General features: G+C 43.3%; 1 protein-coding gene across 1 annotated transcript; it reads right to left on the bottom strand.

Annotated features, from left to right (window-relative positions):
• Positions 1–424: 424 nt before the first annotated feature.
• ahsg2 (alpha-2-HS-glycoprotein 2) lies at positions 425–7066 on the bottom strand. Its single transcript, XM_017703474.1, has 7 exons — positions 6775–7066; positions 5541–5651; positions 5364–5448; positions 3684–3841; positions 2371–2475; positions 2199–2264; positions 425–1272 (listed from the first exon to the last, which is right to left on the bottom strand). Exons 1-7 carry the CDS (start codon positions 7054–7056, stop codon positions 940–942), a joined length of 1140 nt encoding a protein of 379 aa, XP_017558963.1. The 5' UTR covers positions 7057–7066; the 3' UTR covers positions 425–939.
• Between the last annotated feature and the right edge of the window lie 7227 nt (positions 7067–14293).

Raw genomic sequence — 14293 nt, forward strand, 5'->3', positions numbered from 1 at the left:
AGCATTGATATGGAGGTAAAGGGGAAGGAAATATCCCTGATTATGTTGTATTTGCAGTTCTCACTTCAAAGTAATCCCTTTTGAACCATTCCACAGAAGAACCACCTTTGGTTCTCTAAAGTAATTTCAATAGGTTAGCTCTTTCAATGAGTGTGTAAGAACGTTTTAAACGCTCAAATAGTTCTCAAACCTGACCTCAGGATCCATGAGATGACCCAGATTTTAGCTCTGTCCTAGTCCCGAACGCAACTCACAAATGTGGACTGCGTGGGCGCTGAGGGCTGGTTTTAGAGCCACTTCTAGGTTCTATAGTAGTCAAAGATTTTTCCCAGAACTATACGTCCAAACTTAGGCCTCTTTCAAAAATAATAGCACAATTATGAATGTTTCTGTGCTAAAAACAAGCAAATATTCAGCCAAAGAGTCTGAGACTGAAGGTCATTTATTACATTAAAATGGTACAGGTGAAACTGGGCCTACAGCTAGGCTACATAGTCTTTAGCACCATTTGAAGTGGGAACTGCTTGAACATGCAGGATAAAACATTCATCCCAAACCGTGTCAGGAATACGGCCCAGTTTTCAGCCAGCTGTTGATCTCAGTACTCCAACAAACCAAACAAACCATGGAATGGGCAGATGTACGGCTTAGAAACACAATGTTACAGAGTCGAAGTGGGATGACTCCAAATTTTCATGTTTATGTGTTACTATAATAAGACCAGATTAGAACACACATATATATATATATATATTTATTTTTTTATCTATAGGTTTGTCACTGTACATGCCCATATATATCAGGGTGGTCATCATATGGATGTGTCACATGTGGATCATGCATGTGACAGGAATATTGAATATGTATGTATGTGTGTATATATATGTTGGAAGTAAATCAGAGTAAGTATTGTGACTGTGGTCTTAAAGTGCAACTGGCTCAGAAATGTATGACCCTCCCTGGGCACCGGATAAGCGGTACGGCACCAGCCACTGGTGCGTCTGCAGGTTGTGCGCCGACCACTACTGGGGCTACATCCCTCTTCACAATGGGAGCAGTGGGTACATCCAGGACTACCGTAGCCTCCCGTGACTCGGCAGACTCTGCAGAGACCAGGCCGCTGGCCGTGGGGTCGTGAAGAGGCGTCAGCTTGTGGTGTTTGAGGGTATGGATGGCGGGCGAGTAGCCAGGTCCTGCAGTGTGAGCATGCAGGAGAACCGGAGGCGGTGCAGCAGCAACACTAGCATTGACATTCGGGTCAACAAGTTGAATCTATGAAGGAGGGAAAGAAGTGTCTCTAGTTAAAAAATGGGAAAATGGAAAGCTTTGTGCTGTTAAAAAGGCTTAAATTATTGGGACCATTTGTTCTGATGGGCCACTCTGGATCACCTTGTCGTTAACTGACATTCAAGGACCCAGATCATGGGAAAGAATCCTTTTCTTTAAATAAAAGAGTTTAATGTACTTTATAAACGTCGGTAAAGTTTAAAAGTGCACCAAGTCCGTAGAATCCACATATGGGCACTAAGCCACAAAAGCATTCCATTTTGGATTCACTGTTTTTCTTACACAGCAGTTTGGCTCCAGTTAATCATGCTGAAGTTGTAAGTAGTGCCTGGACTGCTTTTTGAACAGCCAATCAGAACAGAGCTCATTTACATATGGCAGTCTTAAAGGAACAGTAACAAAAACACCCTGTTTCATGCTAAGGGACAATGAAAGGTTGGAAAATGGTTACATACAATTCATTCTGAGTGCTTTCTGGTACATAAAAGCACGAACATGAAAAAAGAGAAACTAGGAAAATAAAAATAATCCAAAAAATGTGGGATGTCAGTGTTTTGAGCTTTTGCAGATAAGCTAAAGTAGATAAGCTATTGATTGGGCAGTCATGAGCTGGAGGTTAGAGAACCAGCCTTGTGACCGGAAGGTTGCCAGTTCAGGCATCTTTCCTTTTGTGTAACCTCTGGCCCACAGATTGTTGTGGGGGGTCAGAACGCACAGTGTTGCAGTGCATGCTGGGGACTGTAGTACATCACAGGGTGAAACAGGCTAATACGAACAATAGAGAATTGAACTAATTTAATGGGCTGAATAGGGCTGTGACGGGTCTGACTTGGCCTGAGGGCCTTGTGTTTGACACATGGGATCTAGGTAAAGTGTGACCAGGTGATGAATAAGGAGTGACGGTTCTTTACCAGGGGATGGAAGATTTTGCAGTCAACCGGCGAAATAAGACTTTCAGAACGACAGAAGCCGTGGCGCTAGGAATGAACAGAGGGATAAAATAAACAAACCACCCAAAATGACAGAATTTCACATCGAAACAATACATGAGACCAACAGGCTTACAGACGTCAGTGCACTTACAGCAACGGTGTGACTCAGAGGGACGCAGGCACCGTCATCAATGCCTGTGCAGTTGGTTTCAATGATGGCATATTCAGCTCTGATTTTGAGCACACCTTTCACGACCTGTAAACGTAGGAATTTGAAGAGCGTAAAGTGACCGACTCTCATAACCATTGAACAAGTTGCTGTTAAAATCAAACCTCCAATTTCCAGTTGTCTTAATGTTTAACACTCGTTCGCTTAACAAGATTTTCTGTCAAGTCATTTTAGAGCGTTACTATTGGGCCGCTCATCATGGCACATTCACAGAAAGGTACAAACGGTAGAAATGGCATTAATTATATTTTCAAATATACGGCCACCGGCAGTAGTTGGAACACTCCGAGATCATGTTTTGCTGTCCTGCACAGGGAACGAACTTAAATACATATTTAAAGCAAATTTTTAGTGCATAATTCCGAAGTCTTCGCAACATAACTTTCTTCACCGGCCACATTTTACAGTATTTTTTCCCCCTACAATGTAAAATCCAGCAAATAAACACTGTGTTTATGTGTAGATGTGTATATTTCATTTAGGAATATGTATGTATGTTTCCCGCTGCTGTCAGAACTAAAGTGTTTATTTCCGCTTTTCAGTTTTTGACATAACTTTAAAAAATGCCTGTTGTCCTACATTGTGTGTAAATTCCATGATGAATGAACCAAAAGAACCCCCACAGAGAAGGTACTGCTTGGGTGGTGGTGGTGTGTTAGTGTGTGTTGCGCTGGTCTGAGTGGATCAGGCACAGCAGCGCTGCTGGAGTTTTTTAAACACCTCAATGTCGCTGCTGGACTGAGAATAGTCCACCAGCCAAAAATATCCAGCCAACAGCGTCCTGTGACCACTGATGAAGGACTAGAGGATGACCAACACAAACTGTGCAGCAGCAGATGAGCTGTCGTCTCTGACTTTAACATCTACAAGGTGGACCGACAAGGTAGGAACGTCTAATAGAGTGGACAGTGAGTGGACACAGTGTTTAAAAACTCCAGCAGCACTGCTGTGTCTGATCCACTCGCACCAGCACAACACACACTAACACGCCACCACCACGTCAGCGTCACTGCAGCGCTGAATGATCCACCACCCAAATAGTACCTGCTCTGTGAGGGTCCATGGGGGTCCTGACCACTGAAGAACAGGGTAACAGAGTATCAGAGAAACAGATGGACTACAGTCTGTAACTGTAGTGCAGCTATACAGTAAGTGGAGCTTACTTGCTATGTATATATATAGATTGATAGACTGAAATTATATATATTCTTATTTCTAATTATTATTATCGTTACCTGAGATGAGAGTCGGCCGACCTCAAGAAGTGCGAAAACAGCACTGAGGTTGTTATTTCTGTTGAAGTCGTCCAGTGAGCCTTGGATCAGCTGAGCGGCATCAGTGTCATTAAATGCAATGAGGTCAAAGCAGCCCACACAGGAGTGGTCAGGAGTCTCTGCTCAGCACAGCAGCGATGAAACAGAGAAAATAAGAATGTAAATATGTACATAGCTGAAATAAAAACAGTAAAAGACTTAAAAGACAGGAAAATGCTTTTGTGCTGCAGTGAAAGATCAGAGATTATGAGCTCTACGGACCCTGAACCCAACAGTGTGGTCAAAAAGTCGTAGCTACACAGTTTCCATGCCCCACCCCCACCCCTTCCACCCACCTCCCCCCACCATTGCCCCACATGTGGTCAGTCAGCTGAGTCATGTTTGGTGTCGTTGAGCTGACGCTGGCTTCTTCAGAGTTGCGCTGGAATGCAGCTAGGAGGTAGTGGACGCTGGCTGTTCAGTGTCTCTAATAGAGTTGACTATGTGGTTTCTCACAGTGTATGACACAGTTTTCTATGAACATGGACAAGACGTGCACACCAGCATAGCTAAAAACAGGAATAGCAGCATCGTAAAGCCTGAATTGTGTCTCAAACTGGCCTTATAGTTAATGCTCTTTTTCAGATCAATGATATTTAATTGGCCACTTTCAAACTGGGGTGAATGTACATGGTTCTTCAAGGGTTCTTTAGTAAAGGCAAATGAGTTCAATGTAGAACCATTTCATGCTTAAGTGGTTCTTGGCATGGGGAAACGGCTCTTCAGACTGACGGAGAACGTGCTGGGGTTCTATTTAGCACCAAAAAAGGTTCTTTTAAGCATTTTTAAAATGTTCTAAAAAAGCACTGTGCATTAGGAACGAGTGTAGCCCTTCCAGGGCCTAGTCAATCGCTTGGAAAATCGGCTTCTCCTTGTTTCCTGCATCACCTATGACCTTAAAAACCCTTTCATATGTGTCCTTAATGTGTCATATTGAGATATGATACACTATATGTCCAAAAGTATGTGGACACCCACAGTTGCATTCACACAGCTTGAACGATCTCCATAAAAAGCATTATCGCTCTGGAGCAGCCACACATAAGGCTAAGGTCACCATGCTCAATGCCAAGCATTGAACAGTAAAAAGCCCCCCAACATTGGGCTGAGTGATGGAGCTCCATCCAATACCTTTGGGATGAGTTGGACTCAATCAAATCCTCACAGCAATGTTCGGCATCTAGCGTGCAGCCTTCCCAGAAGAGTAGAAGGTGCTACTGCAGCAACGGGGGACAGACTCACTATTAATACCCTTCATTTCAGAAGAAACAGCAGTAAGCAGGTGTCTACAAATATTTAGACATAGTGGGTATCATAGAAAGAGCTGAGGGAACTCAGAACCTGGATAACATAAGAGCTTAAGAATATAGGAACCATTTTGTCTATGTTTCTAGAACATATAAACCACAGAACCAAGTGTTTTAGAGATTACTAAGCGACTCAGCCGCGTGGCTCCAGCGCTAAAGCTGAAGAAGCAAAGTTCAGGCACCAAGCATGTCTCGGCCGATCAGTGAGGATGGAAGAGAGCTTAAATTTGTCTTTTTGCCAAACGAATGCTTTAAAAAAGGAGTCGCACGACGGAAACGAGCCTCCGTGTTCAACCTGTTTCTGTTTTACACTTGAAGGCGACGACAGACAGGACACCAGCGGCTTTGGAGAGAGCCACATCGCAGTCGGCCTCCACTGCCTGAGGGGGGGGCAGGGACAGAGACAAGAAAGGACACGTTACTGAACATCCAAAACAATCGGAATGAGATCTCAGGCCAGACATCGGCTTACCGTTTCATGTTTGGGTCTAACCGGGCACAGAGCTGAGGGTGTGGGGTCTAGAACATGGCACTTAGTCTCCAGGAACTCCAGTTCCATCTTGTAGACCTCCTTCCCATCAGGCTACAGAGAGACAGACAGACGGACAGACGAAATGGAAATAAATTGTGCTGATGTGACCATTTCAGACGTGTTGCATATTGTACCTTTAATTCAGATTTTTTGTGTCATTTTAATATTTTAATTAGGATCATCCAGTCAACCTGGACCTTTTTTGCTTTCTTAGCTCATGTCAAATTAGGCACGATTCATTAAATTACATCATATCTTGTTTTCCATGGCTTTAGCCCTGCCTCTAAAACATCTGATTTTTTGATGACATCACGTTGCACTAGGGGGCAGGGAAATATAATATTAACCAGTCGCATCATGTTTCACCTCCCATCCCACCCACCTATCTTGGAGAAAAAACACTCAGTCAGATCAGAGAACCTTGCTGACGAAAGGCTATTTAACATTTCCCATGAATATGAATGTAAATAAATATTATGTAAATAAGTTAATATGTAAACAAGTATTTACATATTTATATATCTATATATGTATTTAAATATTCACATCAGCCTTACAAAAATCAGCCTGCAGTTCTACGGATATATTTACATGAATATTCAAGTTGCAACACTGAGAAAAAAAGAAAAAAAAAAGAATTCACAGTTTTGTGCAAAAATTTAGGCGCCCCGTGTAAAACGTTGCTGTAGCGTAAATAAGCGAACACGTTCCCTACAGAGAACACGCGTCTGCACATTTTAATGCACAAATACTGTTAATTTGCTGAATTTAACATAATTGAGAAAAAAATAACGCATAAAACGTGGCCTGTGCAAAAGTTTTGGCATACTATGAATTTTGTTTTATTTTATTTTTTTCAATTTGTTAAACTCAGCAAATGAATAGAAGCCAACCCTGCATTGAAATTTGCAGGAAAATGCGACATTCAGGTTCGTTCGTTAACTTAGTTTAACTTAGAAAATCAACAAGTCATTTGATCTTTTGCATACGACTATGTTCAGATTGTACTCATTAACACGAAGATGAATATTCATACTAAAATATCTTATAAAGCCTTTGTTTTCCCTGGTTGTTCTGGTCCCTGCAGCTATCAATAGTTATATTCCCCACTGTTTTTTTAACTGTTCCGTCTTAGCTGTTCTTGAGCTCCAGCTCTGCCCCATCCTCGGCGTACCATGGAGTAGATCTTGATGTCCTCGATCTGGTTCAGGGCGTACTTGTAGCCGTGAGTGTGCTGGTTGTTGATGAAGTCGAGAGCCACCTGTGCGCCTTCCTGGGCTTCCAGGGAGTTGCAGGACGGCAGGGTGATGTTGGGCATTGGTGGCAGCAGGGCCCAGGAGCCCACCAGCAGGAGGCTGAGGACAGCGAGGGTAGTCTGTAGCTTCATCACGAGCGCTGCGGTGAAAGCCTTGGTGCTACTCTGCTGCTCTTGTTGAGTAAAGGTGACCCGGTGCATGGCCTGCTTGCCATTTATACCCTGCACTTTACCCTTGCTCACATGGGCAGGGTAAATATGAACGCTTCGGACCAGCGTTGTGCAAACTGCGTGGGCAGCTTCAGGCAACAGGATGAGGGGGTGTTGGGGTGTCTCAGCGGGAGAGTTCTGTGAAAAATCAAATTAATCCACTTACATTTCAATGGAAACGTCAAAACTTGCTCGGAGCTTCTGCTAACTGAATGTCTAAATCACCACACAGCTGCTTTAAACTGCATGTCATCTCTAAGATACCTGCATACATGGTTTCTGACACCGTATGACACCGTTATCTGTGAACACTGACAACAATACAGGCGAAAAAGCTGCTGCTTCCACTCTTTTGATCTGTGCCAATGCACTGTAGATCACTGTGTGTCATGCAGTGCTAGAAACCACACGATCAAGTCTATTAGAGCTCAACTGCACACAGTTAGCGCCATGCTAATGCTGTTAGCACCATGCTAATTTGTGTAGATTGGTCTTCATTGCTCAGCGACGTTAGCATCGTAGCTTCCATGCAAAAGCTAAAGCAGCAGGCCTTTGCAGTTAGCACCATGCTGATTGCTGTACATGAGCTTCATTAGCCTTGTAGCTTATTAGCCACTTAGTTCAATTTATGTCATGAAGGCGTGGAGGCGTGAAGGCTGTCGCCTCACAGCGAGGAGGGCCTGGGTTCGATTCCCCGGCCGGGTGACCGGGGTCTTCTCTGTGTGGAGTTTGCATGTTCTCCCCGTGTCTGCGTGGGTTTCCTCCGGGTTCTCCGGTTTCCCCCCACAGTCCAAAGACATGCAGTCAGGCCAATTGGACATGCTACATTGGTGTGAGTGAATCTGTCTGTCTGTCTGTTTGCCCTGCGATGGACTGGCGTCCTGTCCAGGGTGTATTTAGCATTTAAATGATCACAAAAATACATAAAAGATATCGTAATTGTTCCTGCAGGCATTTACACGTGATCCGTGTCCACATTTAACATGGTGATTTTGGGCCGTCCCATCAACACTGACACCGTATTCAATAAAACTTTCCCAGGAACATCATAATTACGATGTTATCTGATTGTTTTCCAAGCAATTCCGTGTTGAAAGAATGATTTTTGTTCCCTATAAATTTATATAATTTAACTAAAAGTAATTTTAACCTGTGTCCCACATTTAACGCTGTCACCCAAACCTGTTCCCTCTCGTAAAAAATAATGAAAATGGAAAGTCCATTTATTATGATATATACAGGAATCACAACATCACGTTGTTTTCTGGAGAATGACCACCAGGCAGGTCAGTATTCCTGGTATTTCGATATCGATTTTCTCAATTTGCGCAAACAAAAAACTGATATGGTTGCATGGCTAAAGCTCGATCTTTCAACCCTGCTACCAAAATTATAGTTAAAAAAGAATAAATATTTATATATTTTTAAATATGTAAACTATGTGGTTATTAATAGTAATTATCATATATATATTATATATTTGTGAGGTCAGACAGTTGGATGAGAAGGCCTGGCTCGCAGTCTCTAATTCATCCCAATGGTGTTCTATGGGGTTGAGGTCAGGACTCTGTGCAGACCAGTCAAGTTCTTCCACACCAAACTGGCTCATCCACGTCTTTATGGACCTGCTATGTGCACTGGTGCGCAGTCATGTTGGAACAGGAAGGGGCCGTCCCCAAACTGTTCCCACAAAGTTGGGAGCATGAAATTGTCCAAAATCTCTTGGTCTGCTGAAGCTTTAAGAGCTCCTTTCACTGGAACTAAGGGGCCGAGCCCAACTCCTGAAAAACACCCCCACACCATGATCCCCCCTCCACCAAACTTTACACTCGGCACAATGCAGTCAGACAAGCACCGTCTCCTGGCAACCACCAAACCCAGACACATCCATCAGATTTCCAGACAGAGAAGCGTGATTGCTCACTCCAGAGAACACGTCTCCGCTGCTCTAGAGTCCAGTGGCGGCGCTTTACACCACTGCATTCCACGCTTTGCATTGCGCTTAGAGATGTAAGGCTTGGATGCAGCTGCTCGGCCATGGAAACCCATTCCATGAAGCTCTCTACGCTGTTCTTGAGCTGATCTGAAGGCCACATGAAGTTTGGAGGTCTGTAGTGATTGACTCTGCAGAAAGTCGGTGACCTCTGCGCACTATGCCCCTCAGCATCCGCTGACCCCGCTCTGTCATTTTACGTGGCCGACCACTTCGTGGCTGAGTTGCTGTCGTTCCCAGCCGCTTCCACTTTGCTATAATCCCACTGACAGTGGACTGTGGAATATTTAGTAGTGAGGAAATTTCACGACTGGACTTGCTGCACAGGTGGCGTCCGATCACGGTACCACGCTGGAATTCACTGAGCTCCTGAGAGTGACCCATTCTTTCACTAATGTCTGTAGAAGCAGTCTGCAGGCCTAGGGGCTCGGCTTTATACACCTGTGGCCATGGAAGTGACTGGAACACCTGGATTCAGTGATTTGGATGGGTGAGTGAAAACTTTTGGAAAGATTGTGTATATTTAAACAACAAAAAAATGCTGCACATTTCAAATCAAACAGCTCATATAGGCTCTGATTCAACAGCCTAATACTGGAAGACATCATTTCTGAAGGTGAAGTGCTTAATAAATTAATAATTGATTAATAAATATATATTTTGAGTTCTGAGGCCTAAAATGAAATCTGCTCACAGGAGGTGCCAGTTAGCACATTTCCAATTGCTGTACAGAAGCTACATTTGCCTTGTAGTTTAATAAGAAGCATCAGATATGAAATGTGTTTTCTGGGGTTTGACGGAAACTGTGGATTTATTTATTTTGCCAATCTATCACTCCAAACCTGCCGATCTTGCCTGCTTCTGCTCCATTTGGAGGATTCCGGATTCCTTGCTTGTGTCTGAGAATCTGTTCGCCGTTTACAGTGCAGGGAGGTCACTGTCGCCCTCTGATCCGGCCGTACAGACAGAGCAAACATAATGCCGCATGACCGGACGTTTAACTGGTGTCAGTTCAGGTCTCAGACAACAAGTTTGTTCCCGTTTTCATAGATAACATCCAGGGCCACCGGCCATCGAGTTCAGTCTGACGTTAAACAGCGAACGTTGGAAGCAAACTGGCAACTTGCGCTTCTTTTAGTTTCAACACTGAGTTTTGATTCTAACAATTCAGCCATATTTAGTTTAACCAACACAGTTTGTTCCAGAATATTCCACTGGTGTTGCAGTGCTGTACTTTAGTGTAGGGGTGCCCAAACTTTTAGTCCTGGGAGGCATTGCTTGTGGTGGGCCAACGGCCAAAAAGACAAAACACTGTACAAACCAGGAAGAGCGGGTTTAAATCAAGGTTTTTTGAGGTTACAAAACGGGTTACACGGTTTTGAGTACAGTTTTATAGCGTTACCCTATTATTTTGTTAGCAAAATGCTAAAATAATACCATTTTAAAAGGAAACAAAGGAAAGTGCATGCAGTGACTGCACAGCTCAAAGCTGCACTATGTGAGATTTGTTTATTACAGTTGAGAGAATTCGCATTACGGAGTTAAGACGGGGAAAACGGCTCAAATGTGGTGCTCTTGTTTTAGCTATAGCTAAATAGCTATAGGCTATTTCTCTAATATTCGCCCATTATTGTTTTAATAGTGTTTTTTTTTGCTAAAGAGTTCGTTTCCTGTTTGGGAAACTTGTAATTGTGACACAAGGAGGAGTCTGGGTTCGATTCTCCGGCCGGGTGACCAGGGTCCTTTCTCTGTGCATGTTTCCTCATTCCTCGGGTTCTCCGGTTTCCCCCCACAGCCCATAGACAGGCAGTCAGGCCAGCTGGACATGGTAAATTGCCCCGAGGTGTGAATGTGTCTGTCTGTCTGTCTGCCCTGCGATGGACTGGCGACCTGTCCAGGGTGTATCCTGCCTTCCGCCTGATGACAGCTGGGATAGGCTCCAGCTATTTTGCTTTAGAGTTTGTCCTTTGTTTGGGAAACTTGTAATTGTGACATTATTTTAGCTGAATAGCTGACATTAGCTGGTTAATTCACTAATATTACCCCATTACTTTGCTACCAGTGTCTTTGTTGCGTCAGACTTAATTCTATTTGGGAAACTTGATTGTGACGACAACCCACTGACTGTTGGCCACTGCTGGTCCACCCTCAGGACCACCCAGATTACTGTCCTACATAAAAGCTCTTACTAGTTTTTAGTCTCCTCAAACAAATTTTAAATGCAAAGAGAGTTTTATTGTAAAAAAATAAATAAACAAGGACAAATATTACAAACAAATAAGAGAAAAAATCATGACTAGGCCTGATATAAAATGATTTTATAGAAAATGTTGTTGTTGAAACTGAGCTGGATTAAAATTATGAACTAAATTAATTTACGACATATAACTAAAGAAAAGAAGGAAGGAAAAATCAGTAAATTGCAGAGGTGTAAAGTTCAGGTCCAGAAAGTAAAAATCCTTCCCAGGATTTTGTTCCAACGGCCTGGCTTCTCTAGTTGGATCAAACCACCCGCAGCGCTGTCCAGGCAGTTGGAACAAAATCCTGGGAAGGAGTTTTACTTCATGGACCTGGATTTTACACCGCTGGTAAGTTGTACTGTGAATGGAAAATGAGCCATGATGAGCAGAATTTTGTCTGATAATCCAAGCAAATATCGCTCAGCTGGTTTGAAAATATTGACATCCCACTCACGTTTTGCCACTGCTGGTCCACCCGTGGACTGCCCAGATTACTGTCCTGCATACAGACTCAAACCACATCGGCTTTTATTTAATGTTTATATCGTTAGCTATTCAACAAAGTTTAAACTGGATACATGCGCTTAAAAGTGTCACCTCAGCTACCGTTCGCTCCTCTGCTGACGCCTCAATGTTCTCAAATCCTCGCTGTTCCTTGCCGTATGTTGGCTGGCAAAGGATCCAGGATTTGTTGCCATGGACACACTCGGCCACGTATTAAGGAGCCTTAAAAACGGGACAGCCTAGTTGTGCCGCTGTGACACAATCGACCTCCAAATACAGCCTCTGAAGGATGCAGCCCCTGAATTGGGACACAACTACAGTGTTTCAGGTGGTTGCTAGAGCATGACTAGTCATTTGCTGTATCTCTAGTGGTTGCTAAGTGGTTGCTGTGGTATTTCAAGCAGTTTCTACTCATTGCTACAAAAATATGTTTGCTCCCTCATTGGGTGAGGCGGCGGAGTCATGATGACTTTCTGGCGTACCAAATCAAACATCCTCAGAAGTCAACTTTGGCCCGAAGGCCGCGCTCCAGGCAGCCCTGATCGAGCTTATTCTACGTAAACAGACTTGTGTGTTTTTGTGTACTTGGCTCTGCTTTCAAACTTTTGGCCTGTAGAGCAAACGATCCCCTGTCCACAATCAGATCACAAGGCTAGTTTGCACTAATCAGTCAAACACAGCTTGAGATTTAGTGACTTTTTTAATGAAATCTCCACAAACTTTGAGAAATATTGTTGGTTTTCTGACTGTCCAATTATACCAAACGGGCAACGGCTGACAGCAGCTCAGCCTACAGATGTTAAGTATTACATTCTCTTGTATGCCTTCCATCCTGTAAACTACATTCTTTGGATTCTTTGGGGACATCGTGGAGAAGCTGAGAAGAAGAGCATTCGACTGCACTGCATGAGGAGTGGAATGTCAAATGAATTCTGTTCCAGACCTCCAGGGGGTGCCACTGCATGAAGAACAATACCATAACAGCTCTGTTCATTCATAAGCTCCTTCACTTTGCCTTTTAAGGTAAAAAGGGCCAGTTTACAGACGGTAGTGAACCTCGTGGGCCAAAGTAAACAGACCGTTTCAGAGGGCACGCATACTCGGAACATGAGAATACTCTTCCACCGGCTTAGAAGGATCGGAGAAGTTAACACCAAGCAAACATGAACAACTTTGGCCTGCATGTTTACTCATTTTGCATTTTTCACATACAAAAAAATGCACAGAAATTTGTGAAAAAGTATTATAAGGCACAGATCAGCCTTCTACGTCACGAGGTCCTAGGCTTCTGAAGTGCATATGAATGTAATGATAATATACATCTGTACACCACATCTAAAATCCTCAGTTTTAAATATTGGAAAGACAAAAAGTGTATTAAAATTCATGTTGATGTTGTTCACAGCATACAGTCACTGGCCACTTTATTAGAAACACCTGCCTTGAGCTTCCACACGCTAGACACTTTATTGGGAATACCAACCTCGTGCTTCCACTCACTGGCCACTTCAGTAGAAACACCCACCTTGTGCTTCCACTCATTGGCCACTTTATTAGAAACACCCACCTTGTGCTTCCACTCATTGGCCACTTTATTAGAAACACCCACCTTGTGCTTCCACTCATTGGCCACTTTATTAGAAACACCCACCTTGTGCTTCCACTCACTGGCCACTTTATTAGAAACACCCGCCTTGTGCTTCCACTCACTGGCCACTTTATTAGAAACAAGCCCTAGTACTTCCACTAACCTGCCACTTTATTAGAAACACCCACCTTGTACTTTCACTAAACTGCCACTTAATTAGAAACATCCACTTTGCGCTTCCACTTACCGGCCACTTTATTAGAAACACCTACCGTACAGTATTGGTGTACAGCCCTGATGCACCAAAGTAGACGCACCTTATTGGTTTCATTCATTTTGAACATTGTTCATATTTTCCTATTTTTCTTAGCTTTTCACACAGACGACACAAAGCAGAAAAGGAACCATAGGGGGCCCTGTTGTTTTTCCCTCCCCAGGAGAACCTGAACAACTGTGTCAGGAAGCCCCTCCAGTGCAAAAGAAAGTGGTACATTCGCTCCTTATGGTACCTTCAGACTTTGAAAGCCATAAGACTTTTCATTCAGGTGTTAAATGGTGAAAAATTGATCCCTTAAACAACATGAGAATACCAGCTCTTCTGTCTTCGTGTGGTTTCAGAGGTTGTTCTGGATGATACCTCATCTACCTCACACTCTCAACAAGATGGTTCTTCAAGGGTTCTTTAGTAAAAATAAATAACCATTTGCATGCTCTAAGGGTTCTTTGCATTGTGAAATGGGTCTTCAGATTGATGGAGAACGTGTTTACGTGGTTCAATATGGTGCTAAAAAAGGGTTCTTCTATTGTGACGATGTCACACTTGTAACAATAAAAGAACCCTTTTCAAAAAGGTTCTATACAGAACCATATACAACACATTCTGAATCTAGCAGAAGAACCATT

This window comes from Pygocentrus nattereri, chromosome 2, assembly GCF_015220715.1.
Source record: "Pygocentrus nattereri isolate fPygNat1 chromosome 2, fPygNat1.pri, whole genome shotgun sequence".
NCBI lineage: Eukaryota > Metazoa > Chordata > Actinopteri > Characiformes > Serrasalmidae > Pygocentrus > Pygocentrus nattereri.

Bases quoted from the DNA above. Each gene is read 5' to 3' on its own strand.
- ahsg2 (XM_017703474.1), bottom strand. From the start codon at position 7,056: ATGCACCGGGTCACCTTTACTCAACAAGAGCAGCAGAGTAGCACCAAG. The intron at 5,449-5,540 runs GTAAGCCGATGT...CCCCCCCCTCAG, and splicing joins TTAGACCCAAACATGAAACG to GCAGTGGAGGCCGACTGCGA. The intron at 2,265-2,370 runs GTAAGTGCACTG...GTTCATTCCTAG, and splicing joins CTCTGAGTCACACCGTTGCT to CGCCACGGCTTCTGTCGTTC.